The sequence below is a fragment of the Marmota marmota genome, unplaced genomic scaffold, assembly GCF_001458135.2.
Source record: "Marmota marmota marmota unplaced genomic scaffold, marMar, whole genome shotgun sequence".
NCBI lineage: Eukaryota > Metazoa > Chordata > Mammalia > Rodentia > Sciuridae > Marmota > Marmota marmota.
Genome location: NW_025999853.1, coordinates 212,456 through 227,029, shown reverse-complemented (window position 1 = coordinate 227,029; position 14,574 = coordinate 212,456). Strand labels below are relative to the sequence as shown.

At 45.2% G+C, this 14,574-nt stretch overlaps 1 protein-coding gene across 2 annotated transcripts; it reads right to left on the bottom strand.

Annotated features, from left to right (window-relative positions):
- Positions 1-650: 650 nt before the first annotated feature.
- Positions 651-14,568, bottom strand: Josd1 (Josephin domain containing 1). Of its 2 annotated transcripts, XM_015482700.2 has the most exons (5): positions 13,817-14,568; positions 3,638-3,766; positions 3,321-3,515; positions 3,139-3,238; positions 651-2,707 (listed from the first exon to the last, which is right to left on the bottom strand). In XM_015482700.2, exons 1-5 carry the CDS (start codon positions 13,999-14,001, stop codon positions 2,669-2,671), a joined length of 648 nt encoding a protein of 215 aa, XP_015338186.1. In that variant the 5' UTR covers positions 14,002-14,568; the 3' UTR covers positions 651-2,668. The 2 variants fall into 2 exon arrangements, with proteins under 2 accessions (XP_015338186.1, XP_015338187.1); XM_015482701.2 differs by lacking the exon at positions 3,139-3,238.
- Between the last annotated feature and the right edge of the window lie 6 nt (positions 14,569-14,574).

The following is a 14,574-nucleotide window of genomic DNA, read 5'->3' as shown; positions in this document are numbered from 1 at the left end:
AACTTATAGGAAGTACTGATTTCTAGTGTTCGGAAAAAGGACATTTTTGTGCCTACTTTAGTGATTGGAGAAACTGATGATGAAGTCAGTTGTAGCCCCATATTTGAATTTTGCAGCTTTTCCATTTAACAAAAAAATTTTTGAGCATAAAACAGAGTCTTTAATGTGAATCTTTTTCTCAGTACTATGCAGTTTTGGAGGTAGTAGTATTCCTGTTTTGCAAAGGAGGAAACAGCCATGGAAAGATTAAGTAATATCCACAGGCCTCATAATAAGTGCTGGATCTGGATTCAAATCCAGCCTCCTGACTACTGAACCCTGCTACATACTCCATGTCCTTGGCTTGGATGCATATTTTGCTTCACTAGTACAAAAGCTGGTCAGTGAGGTACAAGCTGTGTTTTGTATATTGGTTCTTCAAATTGGCAATCCTAACATTAAACTGAAAAATGCTTCAATGGTAACTTTTGAAATAAATCCCACTTAAGTGAATATTTTGTATTTTTTGGTGAAGTTTGATCAAACTATTATATCTCTAAGTGGAGAGATGATGGTAAGGAATTCCTTTTAAAGCTGCATCATACTAAAGTTTTGGGGTTTTTTTTCCTCCCCTCATATAATTATATTAGGCAGACAAGGAGATTCGCGTATGGAGTTTACTGTTTTTAATATTTGGTTAAACAAAATACATCTTTTGTAAACAAACCCAGCACAAGGCCAACAGAAAAAATAAAGGGGGGAATAAAAGCAAGAAAAAGCCTAGGGTTGCCCCTTGTGGGGCATCAGGGTCAGGCCTGCTCCCTTCTTTAAAAGAAGTGGGGCTTTTTGCCCTTGGGCATCAGCATGGGTCCCTGTTCCTAAGCACCAGAATTGGATATGAACAGAGAAACCAGCCCTGAAAAGTCGAAGTGTCTTTGCATATCCCATTGGCTCATGGACTCTGTGTGCATGGGACTCCTTTGAAGTGCCATTTGCACAGGCCCAAGCAGATTTGTGGGAAGTTTTTTCCTCTTCCCAGGAAATGGCTTACAATCACCAACAGTGCCAATGGACCCCAAGGTCCTGCTTGTGACGATTAATCAGCAAGATTGGCTGTAACTTCTGGCTGGTGTTAGCTGGAATGTCATTGTGCAGGGGTAGAGAGCTCCCTGTGGTGCCAAGCAGGTCTGGTGTAGAAAATGGTGCAGAAGAGACCACGGCCAGTTGTTGAGGGCATAATGTGCAGTAGCGGCTTGGGGCCTCTTTCTTGGCTTAAAAAACGGCCTTGTTGGATTGAAGATACATGTGCAGAAAAAGTGCTGGTGTAAACATGCACTCCAGTCACAGTGGGGAGAGTGCCTCAGCCTCCCCATTACACTTGCTTAGGATCCACATGCAAGCCCCAGGCTGGCTCTCCTGGTGGAGAGAAGTCTGGCCAACGGGGCAGCTCTCAGACCTGCCAAGACCAGTGATCAGTAAGAACTGGCCAGGTTACCCCTGCCTGCCCTCCTGTCTTGAGGCAACCACAGCCACTTTGGTGACACGTGTGGTATTATTTATTTCCCCTCTTGTTTTCCAAAGTTACAAGAGAAAAGTAGCCTACAACTATTTCAAGAGGTAGGAGGCAGGTCAATCCTCTGATTTTTAAAGGAAACTACAAGAAGATGACAAACCTAGGTCCTATAACAAAATGCACATGACCACCTAATTTGAGGGCTGTTGCTTGTCACTACAGTGACAGGCTTCAAGCCCAGGCCAGCTACCAATTCCAGCTGCTCTTAAACTCTTCATGTGATTTTGGCTGACCCAACCTGTCAAGGGTAGATGTTTCTTCTGATTTTGCCAGAGTGGGCCAACTGGGGAAACTGCCCCTTTTCCTTATGTTTTGCCCCAGAGCTTCCTAAATCAATGTAGTGAAATGGTGGGGACAAAACTGGAGTGAAGAAAGCCACCCCATGCTTTTCCCAGTTTGGCTTAGCCACATCCTCTTAGATGTCTATCTTACCACTGTCTTGCTAGACTTGGGGGACTCAACCACCTGGCTTGGGATATTCAAGAAGTTTTCATTATAAAACTCCAAGGCTGTCCATAAACCACCCTCAAAAGTGGGGGAGGGGTGGCATTAGGACTGCAGACAGCACGCAGCACTGCTGCTGGGGTTCTGGAGATGGTTTCCTGAGAGACGCTTATGCTCTGGGTTCTTCAGTCAGTCACTGGGCTTTGCGTGTACTACTATGTCTTCAGACACGGGCGCCACAGGAGACGAAAGTGGAGGCAGCATCTCTGGTGAGCCTGGAGCAGCAGTAAGGACTCCAAGAAAACCTGTGTCAGGTCCTCATAGAAAGGGGAAAATAAGCTCGGACCCACCTTTCCTTCTCTTCTCCAAAATAAAATGAAGGCCTTCAGTGGCTTGCCCTAAGCCCTCAGAGCTCCCGCCTGCCTTCCCCAGGCACAGACAATGCTGGGGGTTCTTGTAACAGTCCACACATCCGTCCTATTGCACTGGCAAGTCTGAAGGGGAAACCCGATGAGATGTTTGGGGAGGTGGCCGGGCGGACCCACTGCAGAGGCCACAGCGCATCACGAGGGCTCGAGGACCGAGGCAGGGGCGGGTTGGACCTAGCGGCGCTACACGTCAGCTCTCCAACTCTGATGGGCCTCCACCTCCTCTGCTACCACCAGCAGGAGTTCACAGTTCTTTCCTCGCAAATGATGTTTTAGAAATTTCCTATGGAAAAAGGAAGAGGTGAGAGAAAATGAAATGCTGGTGAACTGCAAATTCCAGTCTCGGGGCCACAAGTCACCAGACACCTGATCCTTTATGCCCTTGGCAATCCTAACACGTTCTAGTAGGTTCTTCTAGAGTTACCCCTAAGTCTGTCCAGTTCAAATCCCAATCTGAATCTTTGCTCATCCTCACGTTACTGCTGAGAGGAACTGGTTCTGTGAGGAACAGAAGCGCAAAGTACTCTGAAGTGCTTCTGTTTAAAAAAACCAACTACTTTCATCTTAGGGCAATTTAACCCTCTGGCTGAATATGTATCTTCCTTTCTCTGAACTGGTAACAACACTGTGCCAGTGGTGCAGGCAGAAAGAACGTTACCTCACCAGCCCCACCAGACCAGAAGGCCAATACCCCAGGCTATGGACCCTGCTTACCAAAGGGATGAAATTCCTTGTTAAGGCCTTTCCAGTCTGAGACCCCATGATTCCAAGTAAGGCAGGGAGAGGCTCTGAGCACATAAGAATTTCATTTCCTCTGTCAAATAACCAAAGATGAGCTTGACTTCCCTCAACACAGCAAACCAGAAGCCCAGCAGCTGAGCCACACTGGGACTCACCTGAGCTCGCTCTCGCCTCCAATCCACTCAGGCATCTTGAGCTTGGAGTCCAGGTTGTAGTAGGCCCCGCCCACCTCTCGAACACAGATCCAGTGCTGCCTTTTGAGAGGCAACTTGAGTGGACCCCAGCACAGGCTGGAGGGCAGATTCATGATGAACCCCATGACATTCGTGAGAGCAATAACACCAACATCCCTGCAGAAGAGAAACCGTATCAGACTCTGAGGCAGCCAGCCTTAAGGTCCCAGGCAGTCCCCTCATGCCAGGAATCCCCGACCAAGGCCTGCACCACAACCTGCTGTTCCCCATCATATTACCTGCGCTTGTCCCACCAAACAGCTTCATAGCCTTTGGTCTGAAGAGCCGCCATAATGACGTTCACATCATAATTCCCATTTCCCAGCATGCTCTTCTTGTGGGGTGTCACCATGGTGTTTGGAGACAACCTATGAATGTGAAAAGATGATGTTGAGACTTGTTGGTCTGCCTAATGCGCCCTGGCCATACCAAAGGAGCAATTTCTACCAGTACACTGGAAGCTGGTTACCCTCCCCCACCCAATCAAGTATAATTTCCCGTTTCTACTTAAGTATTCTGTTCCCTGGGATCCTGCTGCTCTAGGGATCACCTTTCTTTTTTCTTTTTTTTTAATATGTTTTTAGTTGTCAATGGACGTTAATTTTATTTATTGATATGTGGTGCTGAGAATCGAACCCAGTGTCTCACACATGCTGGGCAAGTGCTCTGCCACTAAGCCACAACCCCAGCCCTCACCTTGCTTTTTCTGCAAAACAAGTTAGGGGAGACCTATCTACCTGCCATTTAGAAACTGTGTCTACAGACTGTTACAGTGGTGCACACCTATGATTGCAGTGACCTGGGAGGCTGAGGCAGGAGGACCACAAGTCTGAGGCCAGCCAGTGAGGCCTTGTCTCAGAATAAAAAGGGCTGGGGGTGTAGCTCAGTTGTAGAGGCCCCTGGGCTCTATGTGGGGAAAGTGTGTCTAGTGAAGTCAATGGATACAAAGAATATTCCATGAATGAGTCTCATTCATGAAATCCCCAGCCTACTGCAGTCTTTCTACAGTCTTCCTCTTGCTTATCTTCCTGCCCTAACACAACTTTTTTATGTTCTTGTGCAGTGCTGGGTATCAAACACAGGGTTTCACACAGGCTAGGCAAGTGCTCTACCACTGAGCCACAACCCCAGCCTGATACAATCTTTTTTTTTAAAGACAGTAAAAAAATAAATAAATAAAAAATAAATAGGTGATGTTTTCATTTGCATGGTCAGTAATTATCACTCCTGCTTTTTATAACTTAAATACTTTCTACTTAAGGCTTTCACACTTGGCAATCATTAAATACCTAAAGGTATACAGGGACCAAGACAGGGGGATGCACACCTGTAACCCCAACAACTCAGGAAGCTGAGGATCACAAGTTTGAGGCCAGCCTCAGCAACTTAGCAAAACCCTGTTTCAAAATTTTAAAAAGGGCTGAGGATATCACCCAGCCAGTGGCAGAGTGCCCCTTGGTTCAATCCTCAGTTCTCCCCACCACCAGCACACACAGGCACACAGGGGTCCCTATGCATAAATGCATGAGCTGGAGCCAGATGTGAAGCAATAAAAAGCAGTGAGGCGCATGCTAACCTGGGATGCATGGCCTAAAAGCATTCTGGACCGTGCACAGTAGTTGGGGAAAAAAATTTTTTTTTTTCCTGTGCTGGGGATGGAACCCATGGGTGCTCTACCATTAAGCCACACCCCCAGTTTTTATTCTGAAACAGGATCTTGCTCGCTAAGTTGCCGAGGCTTGAAACTGGCCATCTCCCTGCCTCAGCCTACCAAATTGCTGGTATTACACATGTGCACACCATGCTGGGCTCAGAAAAGGACATTTTGAAGGAGGGTCTGCATTCCCTCAACTTTCCTGAGAAGGGGAAGGAGGGTAATGTGGTGAGTTCCTTAGGACAGGGGCAGAAGAGAGGTACCCAAGAGGTTGCCAAGTGCCATCTCCAGAATAGAATCCAGACTTCAGTCAAAAATGTCAACTCTCCTGCATACACAGCAACCACACTGAATCCCACGCCCATCCCACCCCCATTTTTTTGTGGTGCCAGGGATCAAACCCAGGGCCTGACACATGCTGGACAAGCAGTCTCACCGAGCTACACCACTAACCCCTTACTGATACTTTGTCCAAACATAAAACACACTGCTGCCACTAACTTAAACCCCTCCAACCATGCCCACAGCACATAAATACAACCCGATCTACTTTGGCTGGCAAGGCCCTCAGGATCCTGCTGACCTCCGTTCTCACCTCCTGTTACAAGACCTTTTTCTATTTCTTAAAGACTCAAGGCTCTTCCTCACATGGCACTCACTCGATGTCCCTGCTGATTGCAATGCTCTTCCCTGAGCTCTTCATTGGTTTTGCTCCTAATCACTTGGTCTTAAATGTAACTGTCACAGAAAGGTCCTTCTGACCACCCCACTGTAAGTTTCTCCCAGTTCGTTCATCTTCTGGCTGCTCTGGTTCACTTCTAGCCCTCCATCAGTACGGAACACATTGCCTGTTCCTCTGTTCTAGAGTGCAGCAGGAGCCTTGACCGTCCAGTCAACACCGCACGCCCAGGACCTACAGGGCACAGGCAACACACTCAAGGAGTTTGTTGAAATGTTCTGCTTATTTCTGTTATTCTTTCTTTATCTTCTGCTCTAAATACTAGTAGACTTTAAAATAAAAGGGCTTATTGCTTACTTCCAGAGCTAGCAAAGATGGGGAAATCCAAGAACACCAAACCCCATTCTGTAACCAAACACTTGACCTGTAAAACAATTCCCACGTACTCAACACCCACCCTAAGCACTAAGATAGGTGCTTTAATATGTGTCTCAATCCTCACAGGAAACTACGAGGGGATGAATTATTTATATTTTCTAAGTAAAAGCATGAAGTCTAAGGCAGGCATGGTGGCATATGCTTGCCCCAACAATTCAGAAGACTGAGGTAGGAGGATGGCAATTTTGAGGCTACTCTGGGCAACTTGCCAAGACAGTGTCTCACAGTAAAAAATAAAAAGATCTGGGGTCAGGTGTAGTGGCATATGCCTATAATCCCAGAGAATCAGGGGGATTAGGCTGAGGCAGGAGGACCACAAGTCTGAGGCCAGCCAGTGAGGCCTTGTCTCAGAATAAAAAGGGCTGGGGGTGTAGCTCAGTTGTAGAGGCCCCTGGGCTCTATGTGGGGAAAGTGTGTCTAGTGAAGTCAATGGATACAAAGAATATTCCATGAATGAGTCTCATTCATGAAATCCCCAGNGTCAAATTTACAGAAGTAAAATGTTTTCTAACCTAATATGACTACATTCATAGATTTTTTTTTTAATTTTTAGTTGTAGATGGACACATAACTTTATTTATTGATTGATTGATTTTTATGTGCACTGAGGATCAAACCCAGGGCCTGACACATGCTGGACAAGCAGTCTCACCGAGCTACACCACTAACCCCTTACTGATACTTTGTCCAAACATAAAACACACTGCTGCCACTAACTTAAACCCCTCCAACCATGCCCACAGCACATAAATACAACCCGATCTACTTTGGCTGGCAAGGCCCTCAGGATCCTGCTGACCTCCGTTCTCACCTCCTGTTACAAGACCTTTTTCTATTTCTTAAAGACTCAAGGCTCTTCCTCACATGGCACTCACTCGATGTCCCTGCTGATTGCAATGCTCTTCCCTGAGCTCTTCATTGGTTTTGCTCCTAATCACTTGGTCTTAAATGTAACTGTCACAGAAAGGTCCTTCTGACCACCCCACTGTAAGTTTCTCCCAGTTCGTTCATCTTCTGGCTGCTCTGGTTCACTTCTAGCCCTCCATCAGTACGGAACACATTGCCTGTTCCTCTGTTCTAGAGTGCAGCAGGAGCCTTGACCGTCCAGTCAACACCGCACGCCCAGGACCTACAGGGCACAGGCAACACACTCAAGGAGTTTGTTGAAATGTTCTGCTTATTTCTGTTATTCTTTCTTTATCTTCTGCTCTAAATACTAGTAGACTTTAAAATAAAAGGGCTTATTGCTTACTTCCAGAGCTAGCAAAGATGGGGAAATCCAAGAACACCAAACCCCATTCTGTAACCAAACACTTGACCTGTAAAACAATTCCCACGTACTCAACACCCACCCTAAGCACTAAGATAGGTGCTTTAATATGTGTCTCAATCCTCACAGGAAACTACGAGGGGATGAATTATTTATATTTTCTAAGTAAAAGCATGAAGTCTAAGGCAGGCATGGTGGCATATGCTTGCCCCAACAATTCAGAAGACTGAGGTAGGAGGATGGCAATTTTGAGGCTACTCTGGGCAACTTGCCAAGACAGTGTCTCACAGTAAAAAATAAAAAGATCTGGGGTCAGGTGTAGTGGCATATGCCTATAATCCCAGAGAATCAGGGGGATTAGGCTGAGGCAGGAGGATCACAATTTCAAGGCTGGCTTCAGCAACTGAACAATGTCCTAAGCAACTTAGCAAGACGCTGTATTTAAAAAAAAAAAAGGAATGTAGCTCAGTAGAGCACCCACAGATTCAATCCCCCGTATTGTAAAAACAAATTCAAAGTCTGATAGTTTTAACTGATTTGACAATGAACACTTACAAGTGATACAATTATTAAAAAACATGTTCATTAGAAGTTGCAGTTGTAACTGGGTGTGGTGGCACATGCCTTGTAATCCCAGCAGCTTGGGAGGCTGATGCAGGAAGACTGTGAGTTCAAAGCCAGCTTTAGCAACTTGGTGAGGACCTAAGCAACTCAGCAAGACCCTGTCTCTAATAAAATAAAAAAAGAGGGGTGAGGATGTGGCTCAGTGGTTTGGTGTCCCTGGGTTCAATACCCAGTACCAAAAAAAAAAAGAATAATTTGCAGTTGTGCTTGCTGTCTTACAGCAGTGACCCAAGAGTCAGAGTGGGAGGTGGTGCAGGGTTGTGAAAGGAAAGGTCAGCTGAGTCCCCAAAGCCTGGGGCTGCAACACAGCTCAACAGGACAGAGCACCCGTCAGGTCCCAGGTATTGAGCTCCAGCAGGCTCCCTTCCCTCCACCCAGAGATGAAGGTTCCCCCAGGGCTGATGCTGCTGTCTGCTTCAAGCAGGCTCCCAGCAGGGCAGTGAGTTCTTGAGCATGCGTCTGGTGATCCTAGTTCCAGACTCGTAATTGGAGGATCCTGAAGATATGGGATACTTCTGTATAGTAAATGAATGAACCAAGGGAGTAAACAGGGTTCCTGGGAGTCCCCCTATGCCAATCTTCACCTTGAACCTCCAAAAGAGGATTACATAATATGCTTCAGTTCCCAGAGGTGACCCCCACAGACATTTGTTCTAAGGTACACCTTTCAGATTTCGTGTTCTAAGGATCTCTCTTCCTCAGCCTTCATCTTCTCTCTCTCAGATTTCTTTCCTGTCCACTTCCTCTATCTCTCTCTCCCTTCACTATAGACCTGGATTTTTTTCCTCTTCAGTACTAGGATGACCTGCTAGTCATAATGCTAGGCAAGCACTCTACCACCAAGCTACATCTTCCTTCCTTTTGTGCAAGACAGGATTTTCACTAAACTGCCCAGGCTGGCCTCACACTTGTGATTCTCCAAGCAGCTGGGACTCCAGGTGTGAGCCACTACAGAGACTAAAACCAGGACTTTTGAAATAGGTTCCCCAAACTGATCTCCTTGCTTATAAACACTCCTTCCACTGATTTAGCTTATATATTCCTGCCACATTCACCAAGTTGTCATTTCCTTCCCTTACAAATGAACTAGGCTGGCATGGTGACGCACACCTGTAATCCCAGCAACTCTGGTGGCTCAGGCTGAGGGAGGAGTATCCCAAGTTTGAGGCCAGCCTTAGCAACTTAACAAGTCCCTAAGCAATTTAGCAAGACTGGCTCAAAATAAAAAATAAAAAAAACTGGGGATGTGGGTCAGTGGTTAAGTGTCCCTGAGTTCAATCCCTGGTACCAAAAAAAGGAAAAAGAAAAAAACCCATAATATTACATACGAACTGCCTGAGCGGCCACCTCCAAATCCTCCAGCCCTATTCCGCCTGCTGTTCCCTTCTCATGAGGCTTAGTACACTTCCAGTACCATGACTACGTGGCCTCTATTCTTTTCTCCTACTTCTGGTTCTAAGCCAAATCCCATAACTTTTTTTTTTTTTTAAGAGAGAGAGAGAGAGAATTTTAATATTTATTTTTTAGTTTTCGGCGGACACAACATCTTTGTTTGTATGTGGTGCTGAGGATCGAACCTGGGCCGCATGCATGCCAGGCAAGCGTGCTACCGCTTGAGCCACATCCCCAACCCCAAATCCCATAACTTCTTCAAGCTCAAGTTCACATCCTCTCTTCCATGGAACCTTTTTTTTGGGGGGGAGGGGGAGGGGAGGGGTGGTGAGTGCAGGGAGCTGGGGAGGTAACCCAGGGAAATTTTACCACTGAGCCACATGCCCACCCCTTTTTATTTTTTGAGACATAGAGTCTCACTAAGTTCCTGAGGGTCTCACTAAATTGCTCAGGGCCTCACTAAGTTGCTGAGGCTGGTCTCAAATTTGCAATCCTCCTGCCTTACCTCTTAAGTCACCAGGATTGCAAGTGGGGCCACAGTGCCAGCAACTGCCTCACTTTTAAATGTGGCCCTTTCTACCTGCTCAGGGATCTTCTAATGGAGAAGTTGGAGTGCTTGTCCTTTGTGGTAGAGAATGCTGGTTGTTTACCACTATTCCTATTCTCTTTGTTCCTTCCAACTTTCTTTAGTTTCTCTCCATCAAGCCAGCTTTCATCCAGTTACACTTGAACAGCAATTCTATTTGAAAGAGGAATGTATTGCTAGCTGCAAGAACATTTGATCTCTGAAAAATTGGGATGAATCTAATGAAAATGTCTGAGGTCTGAGCACTTTCTGTTTGACTTCTCTGACCCTTCTTTTTCAAAGCCTGGATACACATAAGGTCAAACCCCTCATCTACATAGATACAAATTGATGGACATTTGCCCACTGTCTTTGGTCTTCTCTCTAGGCACAAGCCTCAGTTACACCTTTTCTTTTCCTTGGCCCCTTGTTGCTGACCAGCCATTAGCTCAGTTCCACATTCCTATTCATTTGTATTCCAAGCATGAGTCATTTCATAGCCACAACTCTATTCAAACTCCACCCTGCTATTTTTGTATTTCTTCTCTTTTATCTGGCTAAAATTCAACTGTTAGGATAAGCCCTCTCAACAAATAGCACTTACTGACATTTTTCTCCCATTTCTACCACTCATCAGTTATATCTTCAAACCAGCAAAGAACTTTAGATCTGAGAACTTAAAGTTACCTAGTTAAACCTGCCAGCATTCCTCTCCTTTGCTTCAAGATATTTTCACTTTCAAATTGCTGTGAATTCTATGGTTCTCACTTCAATATGTTCTCAAGGCATGCTCGGTACAGCCCCCAAATGTCCTGTCCAGCTGTGTTCTCCAAGGAGGCTTGCGGTGCCTGGCACACTGCAGCAGCTGGTCAGTGTTTGTTTTAAAAATTCCATCTACTCTCCTTCACCTTTTCTCTCTTTGCTTTTTCTCTGGATTCTTTCCATACTTCTTTTGTTTCTATGTATCCTAATAGAATCTTTCCATTTAAAATGCTCCATACAGAATTCCACTACTGGACTTCTCTTTTATGTACTGGTTTGCTTTTACTGAGGTGGATCTTAGGTTGATTTTTTTTTTTTAAGGTGGATTTTTATACTGTGCTAATAGGGAACTGAGAAGCACTATATAATTTGCAAAATCTTCAAAAAAAAAAAAAAATAGAGGACCATGGTTCCATAAAGGTGTTTAGCAAGCATCCAGCATTCTTCTACTCAGGGAAAACACAGCTGAAAGACTGCTATAGCCACAAACTCTTGTTGATCACAGTCCAGATCCACAGTCCCACTTACTAGCAGGGGGAATAGCTCTGGTGCTAGGACAGCTCTGACAAATCTTGCCAGGATAAAGCAAGCAGCTGAAGCAATTAGGAGGCAAGCCCTGGAGCCACAAAGCTTGGGTCCAAATCCTGCCATTAATATCTTTGGAAACTATCTGTGCCAATTTCCTCATCTAGAAAAATGGAAAATAAAGTCTACCTCCCAAGCTCAGTGTGAGGACTGAACTAGCCCCAGGGAAGCCCTCAGAACAGCGCTTCACTGTACTGTTCATGTTAGTGATCTCATCATGATTGCGCCTCTTGTCCAACCAGAAGTCAAATTTACAGAAGTAAAATGTTTTCTAACCTAATATGACTACATTCATAGATTTTTTTTTTAATTTTTAGTTGTAGATGGACACATAACTTTATTTATTGATTGATTGATTTTTATGTGCACTGAGGATCAAACCCAGTGCCTCACATGTGCTAGGCAAGCACTCTACTGCTGAGCCATAACCCCAGCCCACATTTGCAGAATTTTATATCTGATATTTACTAGTGGGTAATACTGGGCAAATTCCTACACTGAGTTCTAGTTTCCTAGGACCACTGCTATTCAGTCGTTTTGGGATTGCCAATACATATCATAAAGCATTCAGGTAATCACTGTGAATCTTCCTTCTATTTCTGGATTAGAAAACAATTTGCAGATAATCCAAGTAGGAAAATAAGAAATATCAATGGCTGGCCAAAAGAAATCAATTCAGTGAACTGGGTCTTCCTTTATGTCACATGACTTGGTGACACGAGACACATTATCTTACTTCCCAGGTGAAATCTTCTTGCTGCCAGATAATGGTCATGATGCAGACACATCTGGTATGTTAAGGTGAAGGCACTACTTTGTATATTATTGGAATTGGAAAACAATTACTCTCATTATAGTTCTGTTAGTATACTTGGATTAACATTCTTTTTAAGAGAATGCCTATGGTTCTCTCAGAGTAAATGATCCACAAATCACTGCAAACTGGTTGATTTTAGCTATTATTCGGGTTCCAACGCTGCAGAAATTTCCTATTTAAGTGAAGGGAATCAAAAAAGGGTCCTCTGGAACTATGCTGAATATACACTGCTGGAAGAATTCTTGAGCTGCCAGGCATGGTGGTACACACCTGTGATTCCAGCAACTAAGGAAGCTGAGGTAGAAGGACTGCAAGTTGGACACCAGCCTCAATAACTCAGCAATACCCTCAGCAACTTAGCAAGACCCTGCCTCAAAATAAAAACAACCTGGGACAAAGCTTAATGGTTCAATGACCCTGGGTTCAATCCCCAGCACCAAAAAAAAAAAAAAAAAAGAGAGAGAATAGAATTCTTAAGCTTTCCCTGCACTGAGAATTAAGTAAGGCTAACCAACTCTCTCTGAGTGATCAGATAGGCTCACCGCCAATGGACTGCAGACGTGCTGCTATCTCTACCTAGACACTGCAGAACTAATTCTCAAACCCTCTGGCAAAATAATTCAGAAAATCAAAGCAAAGAACAACAAGCTGAACTTCTACCCACTCGTGGCATTTGCTTTAGTAGGTAAGAAAGGCCATCTAGGTCCGGTGCAGTGGTGCACCCCAGTAATCCCAGTGACTTGGGAGGCTGAGGCAGGAGGATGGCAAGTTCAAAGCCAGCCTCAACAACTTGGCAAGGCCCTAAGCAACTTGGCGAAACCCTGTCTCTAAATAAAAATAAAAGGGCTGGGGATGTGGCTCAGTGGTTAAGCGCTCCTGGGTTCAATAGCTGGTATAGGAAGGAAGGAAGGAAGGAAGAAAGGCCAGCCACCTAGAATAAAGTAGAAAGGGGAGGGATCTGGAATCAGCTTCAAATGTTAGCTTTGCTACTTAGAAGCTACTTGGACAAATTACCTGACCTTTCTTCCTGTTTCTCTATCAGTAAAACAAACTGTTCAGAAGTAGCCACACAAAACAATGCATGAAAAGCATCAATGCTGGCACATGGCCTCAAAGAGAAGCTGGAGCACAGTATGCACAACTTTCTTGTGGTACCTGCCACATTCCACCTTTGATGACAGGTGACTGACTGAATGTAGACACATCTTGTCCCCCTTCTACATTGTAAACTCCTTGGTGGCAGGACTTGAGGAGGCGGCATTCTAACCCAGTAGTTAACAGCAGGATAGAAACCTAACTTCAACCTTGGCTCCAGTGCTTGCTACGCTACAGTGGTCACATCATTGAACTTCACTGAACTGTCTTTATCCGTAAAATGGAAATAACAACAGATATAACATGGATTCCACAGCATTGTTGAGCAGATCACTTGAAATAACACAACTAAGGCTATTCCAGAGTAGGTAGCACATACATGATAATGATTCTCTTTCTCATTCCTGCATCTCTTATACCCACTGACAGCATCTAGCTAATACCTGTAGGTTTGAAGGCTTAAGCACCTGATGCGCCCTATCCACTCAAATTCAGAAATATCAGTGAGTATCAGGATGCCAAGAAGAGGTGCCCTACCTCTGGAAAATCTCTTGCAGCGTTTCCCGCGTGAAGGCGTTGCTGTCCTGGAAGACATTATTGAGGGCATGGAGGGCACAAAGCTCCCTGCGTTGTTTCTCATGGTAGATTTGTGGGGGTGCTGCCTGGGGCAGCTCCAAGGATTCAGATTTGGCCTTGTCTCCTTTCCATGGCATGCAACTCATGTTTTTCGTTTGAGGTTCCAAAGAGGGTTGAAAACACCCACTCTTCCCTCCTGAGGAAGATGTAAACTTCTCAGTCTTTTCAGGATTCCTGAGGTCCACTTTATTCTCTGGTGTCCATGATTTATGCTTTGACACTGGGAGAAAAGGTTGAAATCAAAAGTGGGGAAAAGCCACCTCTTCTCTCTTCTCAATAGAAAAATAGCTTTTGGATTAGTTTATTTCACCATCACTGTCAAAGTGCAGAATTTTTAAAAACTCATATAAAATGTAAGATCCGTTGCCCTTTTCCCACCCTCCCCTTCCTCCCTGCTCCTAAAAGACACTATTTCCTTGCGGTATTTTCTTTCCTCCCTGAAAATGCCACCAGGCCTCAAAGCAGGAAGACCAAAAACAATCGGTCACATCGTTCCTTTTCTTCCATTTCTTTAGAATCACGACGCCACAGATTCAGGAGACAAGGCCTGGGTGGTGGATAAAACGCACAACCGAAGCAGCTAGCGAGGGCCGGCCAGCGTGGGATCGCGGGTCGCGCTGGGGCCTCGGGGGCAGCCCTCCATCCTCCCGGGCGCGGTG

Coding starts and splice junctions, on each gene's coding strand:
- Josd1 (XM_015482700.2), bottom strand. CDS start 14,001: ATGAGTTGCATGCCATGGAAAGGAGACAAGGCCAAATCTGAATCCTTG. Junction 3,239..3,320: donor GGAGGCGAGAGCGAGCTCAG/GTGAGTCCCAGT, acceptor GTTATTTGACAG/AGGAAATGAAATTCTTATGT. Junction 2,708..3,138: donor CAAGGAATTTCATCCCTTTG/GTAAGCAGGGTC, acceptor CTTTTTCCATAG/GAAATTTCTAAAACATCATT.